Source organism: Salmo trutta, chromosome 8 (assembly GCF_901001165.1).
Source record: "Salmo trutta chromosome 8, fSalTru1.1, whole genome shotgun sequence".
In the NCBI taxonomy this organism is placed as follows: domain Eukaryota; kingdom Metazoa; phylum Chordata; class Actinopteri; order Salmoniformes; family Salmonidae; genus Salmo; species Salmo trutta.
In genome coordinates this window covers 23,292,569-23,313,851 of record NC_042964.1, presented here as the reverse complement: position 1 = coordinate 23,313,851, position 21,283 = coordinate 23,292,569, and the positions used below count along the sequence as shown (strand labels likewise).

General features: G+C 43.1%; 1 protein-coding gene across 2 annotated transcripts; it reads left to right on the top strand.

Moving 5' to 3' along the window:
* The first annotated feature begins 681 nt into the window (after positions 1-681).
* LOC115198532 (FACT complex subunit SPT16) lies at positions 682-20,348 on the top strand. 2 transcript variants are annotated; one of them, XM_029760521.1, is made up of 24 exons: positions 682-1,143; positions 4,784-4,876; positions 7,825-7,995; positions 8,298-8,450; positions 8,614-8,760; positions 9,096-9,247; positions 9,534-9,706; positions 9,882-9,972; positions 10,133-10,206; positions 10,372-10,484; positions 10,916-10,981; positions 11,183-11,281; positions 11,393-11,508; positions 13,519-13,672; positions 13,843-13,970; positions 14,138-14,400; positions 14,646-14,764; positions 14,961-15,199; positions 16,398-16,473; positions 16,756-16,925; positions 17,291-17,420; positions 18,764-18,887; positions 19,018-19,092; positions 19,407-20,348. In XM_029760521.1, exons 1-24 carry the CDS (start codon positions 1,078-1,080, stop codon positions 19,517-19,519), a joined length of 3,105 nt encoding a protein of 1,034 aa, XP_029616381.1. In that variant the 5' UTR covers positions 682-1,077; the 3' UTR covers positions 19,520-20,348. The 2 variants fall into 2 exon arrangements, with proteins under 2 accessions (XP_029616381.1, XP_029616380.1); XM_029760520.1 differs by having other exon boundaries at positions 683-1,143; positions 18,764-18,893.
* The last annotated feature ends 935 nt before the right edge of the window (positions 20,349-21,283 follow it).

Below are 21,283 nucleotides of genomic sequence, written 5' to 3'. Positions count from 1 at the left end.
ATCCAATTAACTAATCTATTAAAGATTATGATTTTATCACCATGATAAATAACTATTTGCAAGAGCCTACCATGCACATCTGATTCCAGCAGTAAGAAGAACATGTTTTAAATGTTTGTGCAATAAAACGTTTGTTTCCAGCGTGACGTGTTCAGGAATTTCGAATTCTGGAGGTGGCGGGAAAATATACAGTAGTGGGGGTGGCGGGAAAATATACAGTAGTGGGGGTGGCGGGAAAATATACAGTAGTGGGGGTGGAGGTGGCGGGAAAATATACAGTAGTGGGGGGCGCATGGTCGCTTGCACAATCCGACTGGAGGTGGGTATTCAGATGTCGTTCTGGAGGCGCTGTCGAGTAATGTAAAACAATAAAATGATACACTGTAACAATCTAACAATATACATGAAATGCCCCAAATTGAAAACCCCATCAAACGATTTAATACACTGATATTATTTTTTTATACATCGAATAAAGATAGAAATCCAGGCGGTCCAGAGGAAAACAGAAGCAAACCAAGATTGCGTGTGTGTCATATAAACTAGAGCACCGTTATAATAAACATGTCGCATTATTTTATCCAAATAATGTGCTTGCCAGATATAGGCTGAGTATTGGAATTGACCTATCTGACACGTAAAGTGCTCGACAGACTGCAAGAAGAGGGAGGGAGAGAGAAGGAGGAGAAAACGGAGAAGGTGGGGGGTATCAATTATAATCGAGTCGTTTATGCGTGGCACCAGTGTGGATAACAAACAGCTAGATGTTATGCAATTATTCATCTCAAGAAAAATTATGAATTTCACATTTTTACTCGAAATATCTTTTTTGTAACAAAACGCGTATTTAATGTAAACATTTGTTGGCGATTTTTTTTAATTGAGCAACATAGCCATAGAGGCACATCTTGGGAAGAATTGAACGTAACAATCGTCCATACATCGAGGAGGAAGCAAGAGTGTCTTTTGATAGAGAGGTTTTGAGGCGTGGAAAGTGCGTGAAACAGCAAACACTCATCCGGCCTGTGCTACTCTGAGAAGCCAGGAGCTGAAGTTTGAAGGTGCAGAAGACTCACTATGGCGGTAAACTTGGACAAGGAAGCGTACTACCGCCGAATCAAGCGCTTATATGGCAATTGGAAGGTAAACGGCACGTTTGAAACGATCATTTTTGTGTATAGGTGTGGGTAAAACTCGTAAAATCATGCTCTAGCTTAGATACTGATACTCGCCGATAGCCGCGTTTCTGAAGTGCGTGGTTGACTTTGTTTTCGGCATGAGTGAGTGCCATGGTGGTGTTGCACAGAAGCGCAAAAAGCACCCAACAATGAGCGGAAGGCCTCACTTTGATTATATAGGTAGACTTACATGCATGAAACACTATTGTGGATTTAATACATTCAGGAGATCTTACACATCCTAAAAATTATAACTACAACATTGCCACTTATTCTGCATTGTTATATTATTCACCATGTCAGGCAGTTATCTATTCATTAGCGTAGCTAGCTAAGCCAGCCAGTCAGTTACCAGTATCTGGCACTGTGTGTGGCACAATCACTTTAGCTCGTTGCCAGTCTAGCCAGCGTTAGCTAGCTAGCAAATTATGAATTACTATTCTGCGTTGCACATCTAAAATTGGCACCAAAATACTTTGACAATGGTTATCTTCACTAACTAGTTGCTTCTTGTTCACATGGCTAACTAGCATCAGTAAACATGCTAGCTAGCTAGCCAGCCAGCAACTATCCAGGGCGGGCCTTAGGGGGCATGGCCCGCCCTACCGTAGCTCCTTGCCCATCCAAATAAAATATTCCAATATTGATAATTTCTTTGACTGAGACACTCCCTGAAAGACACATCAATCCCAGATAAAGCATCTGAGAAGGCAGGGCAAACCCGTGTTGGAGATGTCTGGTATATAAAAAAATTATACATCTCATTCAGCAGCTGTTACCTGATTTTAATTTATTTTAATTTTATTACAATACCCCATTGGAAATTAATGTTGAAAGCCCCATTTATATTCCTAATACCAAATATGCAGAAACAGTTTGATATATTAAAAACTTGAATATAAACTTTGTTTGGGGTCACTTAAAAATGTCCTTGTTTTTGAAAGAAAAACTTTTTTTTTTGTCCGTCAAAATAACATCAAATTGATCAGAAATACAGTGTAGACATTGTTAATGTGGTAAATGACTATTGAAGCTGGAAATTGCTGATTTTTAATGGAATATCTACATAGGCGTACAGATGCCCATTATCAGCAACCATCACTCCTGTGTTCTAATGGTACGTTGTGTTATCTAATCCAAGTTTATTATTTTAAAAGGCTAATTGATCATTAGAAAGACCTTTTGCAATTCTTAGCACAGCTGAAAACTGTTCTGATTAAAGAAGCAATAAACCTTGCCTTCAAATAGACTAGTTCAGTATCTGGAGCATCAGCATTTGTGGGTTCGATTACAGGCTCAAAATGGCCAGAAACAAATAACTTTTGTTCTGAAATTCGTCAGTCTATTCTTGTTCTGAGAAATTAAGGCTATTCCATGTGAGAAATTGCCAAGAAACTGAAGATCTCGTACAACGCTGTATACTACGCCCTTCACAGAACAGCGCAAACTGGCTCTAACCAGAATAGAAAGAGTGGGAGGCCCCGTTGCACCACTGAGCAAGAGGACGAGTACAGTAGAGTGTCTAGTTTGAGAAACAGACGCCTCACAAGTCCTCAACTGGCAGCTTCATTAAATAGTTCCCGCAAAACACCAGTCTCAACGTCAACAGTGAAGAGGCGACTCTGGGATGCTGGCCTTCTAGGCAAAGTTGCAAAGAAAAAGCCATATCTCAGATTGGCCAATTAAAAATAAAATATTAAAATGGGAAAAAGAACAGACACTGGACAGAGGAACTCTCGATATCACACTGAAATAGAACAAGGTGTTGGCTTATATCTATATTTTGTAATGGCGGATGTTGATTTCATCCCTAACCCTAACCCAATATTTATTTGTTTTAAGCAATTGATCTTGTATAATTGTGTTGACTTAACATTTTATACTAACATCACCAATCTGAGGTAATCAATAATGTGTAATTACCCCCCATTGTGTAATGTAGTAACACGTGCTGTCGACATGGAAAGTAGCATAATATTGTAATGAAACAGCAAGCAGGGAGCAGGTCTCGAACCCTCGACCTTCTAGCCCGAAGTCCAGCGCGCTATCGACTGTGCCGTAAAAGCATGCTCGAGCGGCAGAGTCGATTTCCGCGCTTATAAACCCAGGGTCGTTACAATATACATGCATTACACATGGCAAAAAAACAAGTATTTTCTTTTTATTTATTTATTAATAATAAATGTACCCCTTTTTCTCCCCAATTTCGTGATAGCCAATTGGTAGTTAGTCTTGTCCTTGTCCGGTACGGACTCAGGAGAGGCGAAGGTCAAGAGCCGTGCGTCCTCCGAAATGACCCCGCCAAGCTGCACTGCTTCTTGACACAATGCTCGCTTAACCCGGAAGCCAGCCGCACCAATGTGTCGGAAGAAACACCGTACACCTGGCGACTGTGTCAGCGTGTACTGTGCCTGGCCCGCCACAGGATTCGCTAGAGCGCGATGGGACAAGGACAACCCGGACGACGCTGGGCCAATTGTGCGCCACCTCATGGTTCTCCCGGTCGGCTGCAACACGGTCTGTAGTGATGCAGTGCCTTAGACCACTGCGCCACTAGGGAGGCCCACGGCAAAATTATTATCTTAATTTTGGATGATAGTAAATAAAGCAAACTCTCAGATTTATTTCAATAATCACATTTCTCACTAGGTTAACCATTTTAGAGATGCTCTTATGCACAATTTTAACCAGGGGCTCTAGAAAGAGCTCCCATAGTGACTGTGCAGCAGCCCATTCATTCGACTTCCCTAATCTGAGCGAGCGAAACAGCGGCCCTCTGTTTCAATGTGTAGCCTGATGCTGTGTGGACAAAAAGAGTGTGGCATGACGTACTCTTTTTGACCAGACAGCATCAGATACATGGGCTATTTATAGTAAAACAGAGGGGCGTGTTTCGCTCCCTTGGATGCTTTCTCTGGTGAGATAGTTTCAGCCACTCTTCGGATGCTGGAATTATTTTTTACGAACGTGCAAAGGTAACCTGCTTTTTAAAGTGATTAGTTTGACAATCAGGTGAAAACATCACGACTAGTTGTGTTCATGCCACATTAAAACGTAATACATTTTTACAGTTAAATTATGTCTTTACTATAAAACCCATTTAAAAAAGGTCAATGCCCATCCAACTGATTCGTTCTGGTGCCGGTCCTGCAACTATCGAACATCAGAAAGCTGGACATGTTCAAGCTAGCGCGATAGCTAGCTTTTTTTTTTTAAATCGCGCGAAGGCATTGATTTGTTACGTGCACAGTGCACTTTTATTATTTTTGGTTATTTATGATTAAGCTCATCCCCTGCATTTGAATGCCAACCAAGCTAGCTAACTAGCAACCTTCTCTCTAGCTACATTGAGATACTACTGTCTATAGCAATAGATGGCTATCAACTTCAGTTTGTTCTTAACTGGTTAGCTAGCTAGGTTGTAGCTTACTAGCAACTTTTCCATACTAAACTGCACTCAAAAAGAACAACCAGCAACTTGTCAACCAAAACTCACAACTGTGGCTAGCTGTACCTTTTTTGCTCATTGGTTGACTTAGTTAGAACTATGTAAAACATTCCTGTATTATTAATCAAGTATCTATTTTGTTATTTTTCTCTATCAGAAAGGAGAAGATGAGTTTGGCAAAGTGGATGCCATGGTGGTCTCTGTTGGTGTGGACGAGGAGATTGTATACGCCAAATCCACTGCCCTGCAGGTAAAACTCATGAACCTTACCCCTATCTTGGAGTTATTCCTAACTGTGAGCTGATCAGGGAAAACTCTGGACCCCAATTGTAGGCTGTAGCTGGGGCCTGGAGTCATTTGGGTCCGGTCAGGAAAATATGGCTCCTTGGCAACTTGTTGCACAGTCTGACTTCAAATCGTGTGTGCGTGAGCTCACGCACATTTACATGTGTGTTATGACTTGTCTAATGAAGAAACATAGCTAGTTTACACTCAAGCATAAGGCTGGGTGATTGATTGTGATTGAGATATATATAGATATATATATATCTATATATATCTCAATCATTTGATTAATTCTACTTGAACTTTTTCTACAATATTGTTGTTTTAATGAGCGTTTGACCTCTTGTCGTCTTTTTGGTCTCGTCTCCTTCGCTCCTTGTGTGCTCTTTGCACATTCCCATTTACACCAGATATCTCTATATAACGATGAGATGCTCATGTCTCATGTCTCTGCCCTAACAATTGGAGTCGTCCCGACGGTGGCAAGGCAGACAAGCTTAGATCCAAAATAAACTCATTAATGCATAGGGTTTATTTTTGACAGATTTTGGCAAGCGTGAAACCTCTCGCTTCGGCTCTTCCTCTCTGTTTACACACACACACCAAGCCCCTCTGCCTGCCACTTACAACAACAAAGATGGCGAGATCACTTCTTCCTCTCTGACAAGCGGTTTCAACTCACTATTTACATTTGAGATTTAGTCCAACAGAAGGGGTCATATGGACACCGAAAGACATTGAGACATTATTTCACTGTAATAGAGAAGTTAACCTTTCTAATGATACCCTTTGTCTCAACTCCTCAAATTGCGCGCAGAGCCCGACACCACTAAAATGGGAGTATCAATGAACATTGATTCTGGAAAATGTATGCTCAGTTTGTGGCATTGCGGTACCACGTGCAGCTAGCAGCATTTTAGCTAAAGACTGTTATACTAGCTGTCGAGTCTGTGTTTTTATATATGTGCAATAAGTATTAAAAACAATTTATATAAGGAAAAAATAAGGCAGGCCATTTGATATCAACATCTGAACGAGGCTTGGGCGGAATCCAGATTCTCATACCTTCATACCGACTTTGTGCCATACAGGGATGTACTGTAATAACGGCACTGAACACAATGGGCTTTTTTTCTTTTTTTTTCTCTCTCCAACCCCTGCTGAGCCTTTATAATCCAAAGGGTAGCAATGCTTACATGTAAAATCCCATAGAGAATGCTAACTAAATGCTAACGATTTGAACATGCGCCGAATACAACAAGTGTAGACTACCGTGAAATGCTTACTTACAAGTAATTAACCAACAGTGCAGTTCAAGAAGAAGAACATATTTACCAAGTAGACTAAAATAAAAAGTAATAATAAAAGTAACACAATAACATTAACGAGGCTATATACAGGGGTCACCAGTACCGAGTCAGTGTACAGGCTAGTTGAGGTAATCTGTACATGTAGGTGGGGGCGAAGTGACAATGCATAAGTAACAAACAAACGCGAGTGTACAAAAGGGGGGGGGGGGTGGTCAATGTAAATTGTCCGGTGGCGATTTTATGAATTATTGAGCAGTCTTATGGCTTGGGGGTAGAAGCTGTTGAGGAGCCTTTTTGTCCCAGACTTGGCACTCCAGTACCATTTGCCGTGCGGTAGCAGTGAAAACAGTCTATAACTTGGGTGACTGGAGTCTCTGACAATTTTATGGGCTTTCCTCTGACACCGCCTATTATATAGGTCCTGGATGGCAGGAAGCTTGGCCCAAGTGATGTATTGGGCCGTTCGCACTACCCTCTAGCGCCTTACGGTCAGATGCCGAGCAGTTGCCATACCAGGCGACGATGCAACCGGTCAGGATGCTCTCAATGGTGCAGCTGTAGAACCTTTTGAGGATCTGGGGACCCATGCCAAATCTTTTCAGTCTCCTGAATAGGTTTTGTCGTGCCCTCTTCATGACTGTCTTGGTGTGTTTGGACCATGATAGTTCGTTGATGTGGACACCAAGGAACTTGAAACTCTCGACCCGCTCCACTACAGCCCCGTCGATGTTAATGGGGGCCTGTTCGTTCCGCTTTTTCCTGTAGTCCACGATCAGCTCCTTAGTCTTGCTCACGTTGAGGGAGAGGTTGTTGCATTTCACTTGTCTCTGACCTAAAGTATTTGCAGGACAGACATCCCAGCTCAAAGTTATACAAGTAAATAAAAAAGCACAGTTTGCTGCACACACAAAACAAATATTAGACAGCAAGACTCTTGATCCAGTAGGGGATTCTCTGCTGTTACCAAACAAAGCTTGATTTTGGAAGAAGCTAAGCACTGTTAGATAATTCAAGTTGGCTATCAATCCAAATGCACAAATGCGGAGCATTTCGCACATTTTAGACATTTCACTTAATAGTTCTAGGGTATCTAGCTGGCAAACATTTATTTGTGAATTTCATACTGTAACTAGATCATCTGGCGTGTGCTACACAACATCGGGGATTCGAACCAGCAACCTTTCGGTTACTGGCCCAACGGTCTTAACCACTAGGCTACCTGTTTGAGAGCTGTGTTCATTGTCTAAAATGCCTGCTACAAGAACATAAGTCATTATTAGTGAATGTCCATTATGCATGGTTCTGGTAAATGTTTACAAAAAGTGGGTCTTATGGTTGTGGAAGGCTTATATTTAGCCTAGATAGAATTTTCGCAAGCCCTGAATTCATTAGGTTGTTCCTGACTGTTTGAAATGCAGTGTATTTGACCTTTAATTGTACGACAAAGCTTATTTCGAGAGAACATTAAACGACAAGTTTGGGGGGAAAAAATCTATATGATTTTTAGGCCGTAATCGCCCAGCCCTACTCTAGCATCAGCAACCGTTTCAGAGAATAACATGTATGCTCTCCTCCTCCTCTCTTCCCTTCCTCTTTTCTGAAGACATGGCTGTTTGGCTATGAGCTAACCGACACCATCATGGTGTTCTGTGAGTCTAAGATCATCTTCCTGGCCAGCAAGAAGAAGGTGGAGTTCCTTAAACAGGTGGCTGTCACCAAGGGCAACGAGAACGCCAATGGGGTTCCACCAATCACGCTGCTCGTCAGGGAAAAGGTAAGCACCGCTTGGTAGACTCGGGATGGTCTATCACTGATTGTCAGTGTTGACGCGTCTTTTCCCCAACATGCCTGTCCTTTTGTAATGTGTGACACATCGAGTCCGCGTGGTTGTTCAAGTCTCATTAGTCATTTGTAGTTGCAAAGTTGTGTGAGAGCGAGACCTTGTCAGCTCATGTTTGTGAGCGCTTGTGTTTTTGCGTGAGGGGAAAGCCTGTGTGAGTATGCTCACTCGCTCACATGAATGTGTTCAAGCCTGTTGGTATAACACTCAAAACCTCTCTCTCTCCCGCCCCTCAGAACGAAAGCAACAAGGCTAACTTTGAGAAGATGATGGAGGCGATCAGGGCCAGTAAGGAGGGCAAGACTGTAGGTGTGTTCAGCAAGGACAAGTTCCCCGGAGAATACATGAAGAGCTGGAATGACATGATCACTGCTGAGGGCCTGGAGAAGGTGAGAGAAAGGAGGGATGATGGGGTGTGTGTTAGCAGGCCGAAAATCCGACCCAGGGATATGTCTGTGACGTGCTTGTACGCATGTAATGTACAAGTAGCTACTCATTGGTTTGTGGATCCTCATATAGTTTAACACCTTCCGCCCCGTCTTTTTCCCCCAGGTGGACATCAGTGCGGTAGTGGCCTACACCATGGCTGTGAAGGAGGATGGGGAGCTGGCTTTGATGAAGAAAGCTGCAGCCGTCACCAGCGAGGTCTACTCTAAGTTCTTCAAGGAGAGGGTCATGGAGATCGTAGACGCAGATGAGGTAAGGAAGGACACAAGAGAAGATCTAGGTCCTGTTTGAGTACTTTTAAAATCCTTCCTTTCTTTTTTCCTTTCTCCCTACCTTCCTTTCTCCCATGGAGTAATCACTGACCCAACACCAGCTTTCACCAATCGAGTCATGTCAGATCAGTGCTATCTTTCAAATTAGGAAGAAAGGATGCATTTTCAAAGTATTGGAACCGGGCTAGACTGGCCTGAAAGAACATCATACAGCAAACATAGATGTAAGCGTCACAGTTTACGTCCAAATTGTTTTGAATCGATTCCATTCCTTTCCTTTGTTAACAGTGTGTCCCCATCTGTCTGCCCTAACAGAAGGTGCGCCACAGTAAGCTGGCTGAGTCTGTGGAGAAGGCCATCGAGGAGAAGAAGTACCTCGGGGGAGCGGACCCCTCGACAGTGGAGATGTGTTACCCCCCTATTATACAGAGCGGGGGCAACTACAGCCTCAAGTTCAGTGTCGTCAGGTAATGGCCGTTTCCATGGCGATGTCTAGAGTGAACGACCGTTTCCATGGGGTTGCCTTTTTTACTACGATCGATCGTCAGTTTACTGCTTAACTGACTTGTGACTGCGAAGTCGTCAATCTTTCATTTTATCCCCTTTTCTTGACCAGAAAGACCCAAGAAACTGTATCAAATTGTACATAACCTGTCACAGCAGACTCCTTTTTCTAAAACATTATAACCTCTATTAACCCATTATACCCCCATTATAATTATTGTATACATCTGTTATAACTCCCTATGACAGTGACAAGAATCACATGCACTTCGGGGCCATCACGTGTGCCATGGGCATCCGCTACAAGTCCTACTGCTCCAACCTGGTCCGGACCCTAATGGTGGACCCCCCACAGGAGATGCAGGACAACTACAGCTTCCTGCTACAGGTGGAGGAGGAGCTGCTCAAAGAGCTCAAACATGGTGGGTGAAGGATGGAGGGAGTGTGTGTGTGTGTGATGGGGGAGATGCAGGACATCAGCTTGGCGCTGCTCAAACACCTCGAGGGGAGAGAGGGGCTGTAGATGAGAGGGAGTGTGTTTGCGGGATAGGGTACACGTGGTTGCCGTAACCTAACCTTTTCTTTATTCTTTTCTAGGTGTGAAAATCTGCGACGCGTACAATGCCGTGCTGAACTACGTTAAGAAGGAGAAACCAGACCTGGCGGCCAAACTCACCAAGAACCTAGGGTAGGCCGCGACACGTCCCCGTTTGCTCTCGCTCGCGCACACTCTCACTCACTCTTTGTCTCTTTCTCTCTCACACACAACCACACATTCTTAACTTCTGACACAGGCTCCCCATGTGCCCATTTGTTTATTGTGCGGCCCCTCTCTCTCCCTGTTGTAGGTTTGCCATGGGGATTGAGTTCAGAGAGGGCTCCCTGGTCCTGAACAGCAAGAACCAGTACAAACTGAAGAAAGGTGAGAAAAGTCAAGTCACTGTACTGCCTTACTGAGTAGGAGTAGGTTACTTTGTAGGCATGGTATTGTGTCAGTGTGTCTCAGACAAAGGCAATTTTACGTGGTGTGTGTGTGTGTGGAGCGGACGCTTTCATAACTGTGTGCGTTACGTATGTCTGTTTTTAGGTATGGTACTGAGCATCAGCCTGGGTTTCGCTGACCTGGTGAATAAGGAGGGGAAGAAGGAGGAGCAGAAGAAATACGCCCTGTTCATAGGAGACTCTGTACAGATCAATGAGGTAGGAGAGAGAGAGGGATGGATGGGGGGAGCAGAAGAAATATGCCCTGTTCATAGGACTCTGTACAACTCAACAAAGTAGCGGTCACAGACGTTTGTAAGGACTATTTGTGGACCAACAATTGATTCTCATTCAAAATCCTATTTTCCTTAACTCCTAACCCTAATCTTAAAATGGCCGTTGTTTTTGTGAGGACCGTCAACATATCCTCACTTGTTATAATTTTCCTTGCTTTACTGTTCTTGTGAGGACCTCTGGTACTCAGAAGTATAGTAAAACCGGTACACACACACTTTTGTTTAATTTTTACAGAGTCAAACATATAGTTCTGTTAATATAATTTTTTATATCTGATATAAGCACATTGACAGTAGTATCAAAACACCTAACATTCAGTGTGTGTGCATTTTAAATGTCTGCGTATCTTGTAGGATGATCCCGCCACAGTTCTCACACCGGTCAAGAAGAAGTTAAAGAACGTTGGAATTTTCCTAAAGGTATGAAAGATAACCACCGTCTCTCTCGGATTCTTGTTTCACTCTGTCCCTCTCCAATCCTGAAAGATACACATCTATTTCATATATTAAAATGTTTCTTTTAGGGCTCTATGCCCTCTTAAACTTTTGCAATGTTATTTTACTCATTGTTTGATAAAGGAAAATAAAAATGTATCTAAAAAAAAAAACTTTTCTCCTCAGAACGATGAGGAAGAGGATGAGGAGGAAGATGCAGACGATGCAGAGGAGCTACTGGGGAAGGGAGCACGTGGACAAGCTTTACTTCAGGACAGGACTAGGGTGTGTGTTTGTCTGTGTTCTTGAGAGAAATTCACTGTACTCTGTGTGTATGAGATAAAGGCTGCTGTTGATTGGTCAGACTGTGAGGAACACTGTCATTTGATTGGTCAGAACGAGATGACGGCAGAGGAGAAGAGGCGGGCTCACCAGAAGGAGCTGGCAAATCAGGTGAACGAGGAGGCCAAGCGACGTCTGACGGAACAGAAAGGAGAGCAACAGGTCCAGAAGTGAGTGAACAAGGGAAAAGAGGAGTGGAGGTGATGGAATGATGTTTGGAAGGAGGGAGATGGGAGGATACTGGTTAGAGTTAATAAAGGACTGGAATGGAGGGATGAGGAGAGATGATAAATTGGGGAGAGATGGAAAAATGAGGATGGGAATTACAGTGGGGGGGAAAAGTATTTGATCCCCTGCTGATTTTGTACGTTGGCCCACTTACAAAGAAATGATCAGTCTATAATTTTAATAGTAGGTTTATTTGAACAGTGAGAGACAGAATAACAACAACAAAAATCCAGAAAAACGCATGTCAAAAATGTTATAAAATGATTTGCATTTTAATGAGGGAAATAAGTATTTGACCCCTCTGCAAAACATGACTTAGTACTTGGTGGCAAAACCCGTGTTGGCAATCAGAGGTCAGATGTTTCTTGTAGTTGGCCACCAGGTTTGCACACATCTCAAGAGGGATTTTGTCCCACTCTTCTTTGCAGATCTTCTCCAAGTCATTAAGGTTTCGAGGCTGACGTTTGGCAACTCGAACCTTCAGCTCCCTCCACAGATTTTCTATGGGATTAAGGTCTGGAGACTGGCTAGGCCACTCCAGGACCTTAATGTGCTTCTTCTTGAGCCACTCCTTTGTTGCCTTGGCTGTGTGTTTTGGGTCATTGTCATGCTGGAATACCCATCCACGACCCATTTTCAATGCCCTGGCTGAGGGAAGGAGGTTCTCACCCAAGATTTGACGTTACATGGCCCCCGTCCATCGTCCCTTTGATGTGGTGAAGTTGTCCTGTCCCCTTAGCAGAAAAACACTCCCTTAGCATAATGTTTCCACCTCCATGTTTGACGGTGGAGATGGTGTTCTTGGGGTCATAGGCAGCATTTCTCGTCCTCCAAACACGGCGAGTTGAGTTGATGTCAAAGAGCTCCATTTTGGTCTCATCTGACCACAACACTTTCACCAGTTGTCCTCTGAATCATTCAGATGTTCATTGGCAAACTTCAGACGGGCATGTATATGTATTCTTGAGCAGGGGGACCTTGCGGGCGCTGCAGGATTTCAGTCCTTCACGGCGTAGTGTTACCAATTGTTTTCTTGGTGACTATGGTCCCAGCTGCCTTGAGATCATTGACAAGATCCTCCCGTGTAGTACTGGGCTGATTCCTCACCGTTCTCATGATCATTGCAACTCCACGAGGTGAGATCTTGCATGGAGCCCCAGGCCGAGGGATATTGACAGTTCTTTTGTGTTTCTTCCATTTGCGAATAATCGTACCAAATGTTGTCACCTTCTCACCAAGCTGCTTGGCGATGGTCTTGTAGCCCATTCCAGCCTTGTGTAGGTCTACAATCTTGTCCCTGACATCCTTGGAGAGCTCTTTGGTCTTGGCCATGGTGGAGAGTTTGGAATCTGATTGATTGCTTCTGTGGACAGGTGTCTTTTTTACAGGTAACAAGCTGTGGTTAGGAGCACTCCCTTTAAGAGTGTGCTCCTAATCTCAGCTCATTACCTGTATAAAAGACACCCGGGAGCCAGAAATCTTTCTGATTGAGAGGGGGTCAAATACTTATTTCCCTCATTAAAATGCAAATCAATTTATAACATTTCTGACATGCGTTTTTCTTGATATTTTTGTTGTTGTTCTGTCTCTCACTGTTCAAATAAACCTACCATTAAAATTATAGACTGATCCTTTCTTTGTCAGTGGGCAAACGTACAAAATCAGCAGGGGATCAAATACTTTTTTCCCCTACTGTATGTTATGGGGATTTATATGGTGTTATGTTTGTCTAAATGGCCTATGGTAGAACATTTTGTATTTGAGTTTTCGGAACATAGTCTGTGTGCTTCAGACTGTCTAAAAGCATTTTTAATTAATGATTTATATTATTAAATTATTAATGATTTCACTTTCTCCCTGTTTTTATGTAAATGCACTTTCCAAAAATGTGTGGTGGTACCAAATGAATTGAATGATTAAATTAAGTATTTCCCTGTGTCTTTATCCTCTAGGTCCAGAAAGTCCAATGTCTCCTACAAGAACGGCTCTCAGATGCCTCGAGAGAAAGACATTCGAGATATGAAGATCTTCATCGATAAGAAATACGAGACTGTCGTCATGCCTGTCTTCGGCATCGCCACCCCTTTCCATATCGCTACCATCAAGGTACCTGACACAAACTCTAATATCGTGCACTCACTCATTCACTCACAAAATGCATATTTGGATTTCTGTGACCTCTTTTCACACACAATTCGACCGAATTTGAGACTACACCGATCTGAGGAAAAACTTGCCATTTCTGTGTGTGTGTGTGTGTGTGTGTGTGTGTGTAGAACATCAGTTCGTCGGTGGAAGGAGACTGGACCTACCTGAGGATAAACTTCTACGTTCCCGGCAGCTCTCTGGGACGCAACGAGGGCAACATTTTCCCCAACCCTGACGCCACCTTCGTCAAAGAAATGTAAGAAGACATTAAACATATGTGCGCACCCATTTACTGCAGTAGGTTTCACTGCTATCAAATATAAAGCAGGTGGTTGGGTAGACCCTGTGTGTACGTACGTGTATTTGATGTATTCATCTTTGTGTCCAACTGCTGCTATGTCTAACCATTGTCCCCCCCCGCAGTACGTACCGGGCGTCGAACCTCAAGGCGCCAGGCGACCCAACGGTCCCGTCCACCAACCTCCAGAACGCCTTCCGCATCATCAAGGAGGTGCAGAAGCGCTACAAGACCCGGGAGGCTGAGGAGAAGGAGAAGGAGGGCATCGTCAAGCAGGACTCGCTGGTCATCAACCTGAACCGCTCCAACCCCAAACTCAAAGACCTCTACATCAGGCCCAACATCGCCCAGAAGAGGATGCAGGGGTCGCTGGAGGCCCATACCAATGGTGAGGAAAGGGGCGGATGGAGCAGAGTTCAAATTAGTGTAATTGTGAGTCCCTCCAAGAGACTTTGGGCAAGAGTTCATGTATAATTGGAACTCTAGGCTCGAGGGAGTGGAGGAGAGTAGTAGGGGAATTTTTTATTTTTTTATTTTTTATTTTTCCCCCGAGATCAGATTGTTGCTGGAAAGATTACAAGAATGTATTATCACTCAACGAACCTGGTTAATAACGTGTGTATGTCTGACCAGGTTTCCGCTTCACGTCCGTCCGCGGGGACAAAGTGGACATCCTCTACAACAACATCAAACACTCCCTCTTCCAGCCGTGTGACGGAGAGATGATCATCGTGTTGCACTTCCACCTCAAGGTACCTACCTGTGTTTGTGTGTTGCGATAAACTTAGGCTTAGTTCATGTCTGATCTCGTATGCGTTTGTAATCAAGCTGTGGGTATTTGGGTCTATGCTTTTGCCGGTGGCACTTGGAGGGGTCTTGATTTTGGTGTGTGTGTGTGTGTGTATATTTGTGTGTCCGTTTTGACTTATCCTCCTCGTCCACCTTCAGAACGCCATCATGTTTGGTAAGAAGCGTCACACGGATGTACAGTTCTACACAGAGGTGGGTGAGATCACCACAGACCTGGGCAAGCACCAGCACATGCACGACCGCGACGACCTGTACGCCGAGCAGATGGAGAGGGAGATGAGACACAAGCTCAAGTCTGCCTTCAAGAACTTCATCGAGAAGGTGGAGACCCTCACCAAGGAGGAGCTGGAGTTCGAAGTGCCCTTCCGAGACCTCGGGTAAGAGCATAGAGAGAGATGACATCGCTACTTGGAAATAACTCCTTTTTGCATGGACTAATTGCCATTTGAGGACTTCCACCATTTTAAAGTTGTGAACTGGGTGCGACTTCCTATTGGGGTCAGCCACTTAATTATACTTGTGAGCAAACATTCCATAAACTGCAGGAGGCAGTAAATCACCAACCGTGGCTTTATACCTTTAAAAAACACTCCAGGTGGCAGTATGCACCCTTTCAGTTTGTTTACCAGCGCATATAGGAGTAGAAGAAGAAAATGACTACTTCAAAATGGATATAGCCTCGATGGCACTGCCCATGTCCTCAGACGCCATAATGGGACAGATGCAAAGATCTGCCGTCTAAGTGTATGGGTAAGAGAGGGCTGGAGTAAAATGTACTTCAAATGTATGCAAGCATGACTATAAGTCACTTTGGATAAAAGTGTCTGCTACATGGCATTTATTATTATCATTATGGAGGGGGGATGGGAGGGAGAGTTGAGGGATATTGGCAGGGTGGGGCACTGAGTAGGGGTGTGTGTGTGCTACTCCATATAACTTGTATATGTCCCATCAGAACCTAAAATATAAGCTTGTTTTACTCCAGTGTTTGTAAACGTGCTGTATAGCCTCAAAACGTGTAAAACTATCATTTTGATATCTTGGATGGTCAGTCCTTGCATCTTTAGCTCTGTTTATGAATTTGAGAGTGGTTACTCTACATGTCTGCTTGCCTGGGCAAGAACCAATGAAAACAGGCAGCTGTAGGCGCAATGGATTCTGGTCATTGTCGTTAATTACCACGTTTTCTGCACTTAACTATGTTTAGTAGTAGTATTCACATGTGCTGTAGTAGTAATAATATTCATATGTGCTGTAGTAGTAGTATTCATATGTCCTGTAGAGAAACGGCGCGTTGAGCTCAGAAAACAACCAAACTAAATGGAATTCAAGTACTTTCAAATTTTGGTTAATAGCTCAGCTCTGGTGTTTACATTTCTCCAGGCCCATCCCTCAGCTTTTTACTAAAACAGAGGAGGATGCCCGCTTTGTAATTGTTTAAATTGAGGATTCTAGCTTTAGGGGTGGGAAGCACGGAGTTGGGTGTTCAAGTAATAAACTGTATAAAACAGTGTTAAAGTTTTGAAGAATATCAGACTTGTTGAGGACATTTGCTGAATGGTTTTGTGTGTTCAGGTTCCAGGGTGCCCCCTACAGGAGTACCTGCCTGCTGCAGCCCACATCCAGCTCCCTGTGTAACACCACTGAGTGGGTGAGTGCCTTCTACTACAGCACATATGAATACTACTACTAATACTACAGCACATATGAATACTACTACTAATACTACAGCACATATGAATACCAATACTTCACCTTCACTGATATTGTTAGCAGTACTGCTTGCATTCTCCACCAGAGCTAGACCTTGAGGCAGATATTTTACTACAGATCGAATCAAATCCTCAGTAGGTTAAAGTTGAGGCTAAAAGGGACATTCAGCAGTATACATATTCTTCTCTTTTCCTCCCGTTATCTTCCTTTCCATCTCCAGCCTCCGTTCGTGGTGACTCTGGACGAGGTGGAGCTGGTTCATTTTGAGCGTGTTCAGTTCCACCTGAAGAACTTTGACGTGGTCATCGTCTACAAGGACTACAGCAAGAAGGTCACCATGATCAACGCCGTGCCCGTTAACTCACTGGACCCCATCAAGGAGTGGCTCAAGTAAGTCAACTGGTTCTGTGTGGCTGTCGGTAGTGTGCCACTCACAATGCTCGAGCCGTGGGTTTGATTCCCACTTGGGTTACCAATACGAAAATGTAAGCGCGTCGGTAAGACGCTCTGGATTAAAGTGTCCGCTAAATGTCATATACCGATACGTCTCTTTATGAACATATTTTAATGGTTTAGTCTTGTCCCTTTTAACTGTGAATGAATTTTTCTGAGTTTCTCGGGAAAGGAATTCGATTTTCAATTGATATGTGTTTTACCAAGTGTTACGCCTAAAAAGAATAACTACTTTAAAAACCTGTCTCTCTCTGCCCCCCCTCCCCCTCCCTCCCTCCCTCCTCGTGCTGTCTTCCCTCCAGTTCCTGTGATATCAAGTACACAGAGGGGGTCCAGTCTCTGAACTGGACTAAGATCATGAAGACTATAGTGGACGATCCAGAGGGCTTCTTTGAACAGGGGGGCTGGTCCTTTTTAGACCCGGAGAGTGAGGTGAGGGGAATGTGTGTGAGCGAGCCAGCCAATGTTAATTTTGGCAGCTATTTTAGATTTAGTCTTAGTCTCAAAATAGTCACTTCACCCCTACCTACATTTACAAATTACCTCAACTAACCTGTACCTCCGCACACTGACTCGGTACCGGTACCCCCCTGTATATAGCCTCATTTGTTACTTGTTATACTTTTTACTTTATTTGATTTGGTAAATATTTTCTTAGCTCTTCTTGAACTGTGCTGTTGGTTAAGGGCTTTTAAGTAAGCATTTCACGGTAAGATCTACACTTGTTGTATTTGGAGCATGTGACATAAAATTTGATTTGAAAAAAAAAAATATATATATATATATATATAGGCCTTAATAGTAACATTTTTAGTAATTGCTTCCTTCATTAGTTTTAGTGATCAGGTGACACACTGGACAATTGTGGTCTAGTTTTGGTCACATTTTATTCAGTGTATCTTTTCCATTAAATAATTAATATTGACCTCTTACTTGCATCATGTGTCCTTTCAAATAGCCTTGTCCAACTAGGACTACCATTGCCTCATATACCTTAGCTGGAAAAATTGTAACCAATGCCAGCCATAATTAACCATATAGGACATAAAGCCTACAGGTTAAACAATTTAGCTCTTATTTTCTCCCCATCATAACTGTCAGAGGGGGGAGAATATGAGCTTTCCAACACTGCCAGAAGTAATACTGTACTTTATTCAGCAAAAAGCATTTGTTTTTCCAATCGGGGGAAAAAAGCAACCACAACACACATTAATAACAACAGAGCACATGGTAGAGTGATGTTATCAGAGCAAAAATGGCTTATATGAAAGCAACGATTTTTAAAGACATGTTTTCTAATTGAACACCAGTTCAAAAGAGTCCGAGAGTGATTTGAAGTGACCGGGAGCTGTAAGTGTGGGAGAGCCAGGTCAACTCTCAATCAGCCCGCTCAACAGAAAGACGTTATCAGCCAATGAGAGGATTGCATTATATATTCTGCAAAGGGATGCATGCTTATGATTGGACAAAACGGATGAAAAGGAGCTTCATGTCAAATTGAATGTCCATTAGTCTCACATTGAACTCTCGTTACATTTTCGTCAACTAAAATGAAAAGTAATTCTTTAAAAAAAAATTTATCTAGGACATCTCATCTTGTTATCGTCATTCGTTTTCAATCAGGAAAAATAGGTTGTTGACAAGTATTTTCGTTATTGTTGAAGAAATGAACACTGGTGTGAATGGAGCGTGTGTGTGATTTGAGCTATTATTACAAGACAGAAAACATGAAGTGTTGTGTTAAAATGAAGATGTTTGACATCTGTCTCTTTCAGGGGGAGGGAGCGGAGGATGACTCGGAGTCGGGGGAAGATGAGACATTCAACCCCTCGGCAGACGAGAGCGAGGCAGAGGAGGAAGACAGCGATGAAGACTATGACTCAGAGAGCGAGGACTCTGGTAATGGTAACGCATCATGTTGAGTTACGCACACATTTACTGACACATGCATCACTTGCGTTGACTCACTGTTTGAGACGCATACAAACACATACAGAGACTTAGTACTGTGTGTGTGTGTATATTTCAGACTACAGTGCATCGCTGGGCAGTGAAGAGGAGAGCGGTAAAGACTGGGACGAGTTGGAAGAGGAGGCCAGGAAAGGTGAGTCTACTTTACTACATGCCCATTTTAATGTAAGGGGTCCCCCCCCAAGGAGAGAATCATAGCTTACCGTTCCTGAAACAAGAGGTACTATTGATTGCTGGTCCCTGGTATAGAAAAGCCTGAGAAATACTGGAAAATAATACTTTGTTATCCGATGTGAGTTGGAAATTCTTCATTCAACGACCCATGACACTTTCGACCTTTTTTTTAATGTTTGTTGTTGACACACTTCACATAATGAAAAGGGGCTGTGAAATCGGTTGCAAATTGTTTGGTATTGACACGTCTCCCTCTTTCCCCCTCTCCCTCAGCGGACAAAGAGTCTCACTATGAGGACGCGGAGGAGACCTCGTCGGCCAATAGGAAGAGAAAGGGCCGCTCGTCAGGCCCGCCCCCCAGCAGCAAGAAGAAACGGCGCCACTGAACGATACCACCAGACACGTACACACACACACTGCCAAAACATTGTCAATTCGATCACCCTCTCCTCCCATTCATCTTCGCTCTGTCACTCCTCTTCATCTTTCTTTCAAACAAAAATACACACACACACACACACACACTATACAATACAATGTGTATATAGAGGTAGCACCCCCATGCGTTTGTATTAGGCATTGAGTGTCTTGATTAAAATGGGCATATCGTACCTGGCAACCGACAAACTCCATCCATCTTTTTTTATTTTGTTCTATTCCTTCCTCCATTCCTTCCTTCCTTTCCTTTGGCAACTCTAACTCCCCTGTTTTCAGGGGCCAGGTATATATGTGTGTGTGTTGAAAGGGGTTTTTATTGCAAACTATTGGTTTTCTGGTAAATTGTTTCTAAACTAATAGATCTAGTAAGCAGTGACGATGATTAACATGGTATACAGTATCTTCTGCCAAGCGTTTTATAAGACTTTGAAAACTAAGAATACTCCCTTTCCTCCTTCCCTATCGCTCTGTCACAATCCATCTATTCCCTTGCTCTTTATCTTCTTGGATGTAGTTGATTTGTTGAAAGATTTATGTTCATTTTTGGAGGGCAGATATCAATATTCAGTTTTCCAATTCCTTTTTTTAATGGGGGTTTGTACAGACAGACACACACAGACACACTCACAAACCCCACACTGTCGCTTTCCCTCTCTCCCTCTCTCCTTTCCTACCCCCTATCCTCTCTCTTTTTGTTCATCCTGGATAGGTAGACTGTTGTATTGTTAATTAAAAAATCCAGATTTTCTTTGTTTGGGTAATAAAATTAAAAAGGAACTATTTTTGTCCATTTCGTTAATTAAAATGTCACTATCAATGCTACCTATTAATTACTATGAAATTGATAAACCATTTCTTATGCTACATGGTTCACTTCCAAGTTGGCTGGCTGTATTCTCTGCCACCTAACCAAACAAGTTAGTATTACAACTGAAAGGTGACATGAGGAAAACAAATAATCTGACCAAAAAAGTCTAATCTAAAGTGTGTAAAAGAAAGGCAATTTCCTTAATCTTTAGTTAACCTGTCCTTAGTAAACCTGCAGTTAGTTAATTGTCGTCGTCCCCTTTGGGACATCAGGCCACAATAAGCTTCACAGGCAAGGGGGAGGGGTAGATAACCAGTTAGGTGTAACTGGGGTACTTATTTGCGGATTTTCACCTGTCCTTGACCTCACTGGGGATGAGCATTTACATTTACGTCATTTAGCTGATGCTCTTATCCAGTGCGACTTAGTGCATTCATCTTAAGATGGTTAGGGGAGACGACCACATTGCTTTGTCCTAGTAAGTACATTTGTCAAAGTAGTTATCAGCAAAGTCTGCTAGTAGAAAAAGTTAAGTGCGAGTGTTGGTGGGATTATTTTTTTTAGCACTCATTGTAACACACTATATATACAAAAGTATGTGGAAACACCTTCAAATTATGGAATTCGGCTATTTCAGTCACACCCGTTGCTGACAGGTGTATAAAATCGAGCACACAGGCATGCAATCTCCATAGACAAACATTGGCTGTAGAATGGCCTTAGTGAACTGCTCAGTGACTTTCAACGTGGTACCGTCATAGGATGCCTACCTTTCCAACAAGTCAGTAGACCAAATTTCTGCCCTGCTAGAGCTGCCCCGGGAAACGAAGTGCTGTTATTGTGAAGTGGAAACGTCTAGGAGCGACAACTGCTCAGCCGCGAAGTGGTAGGCCACACAAGCTCA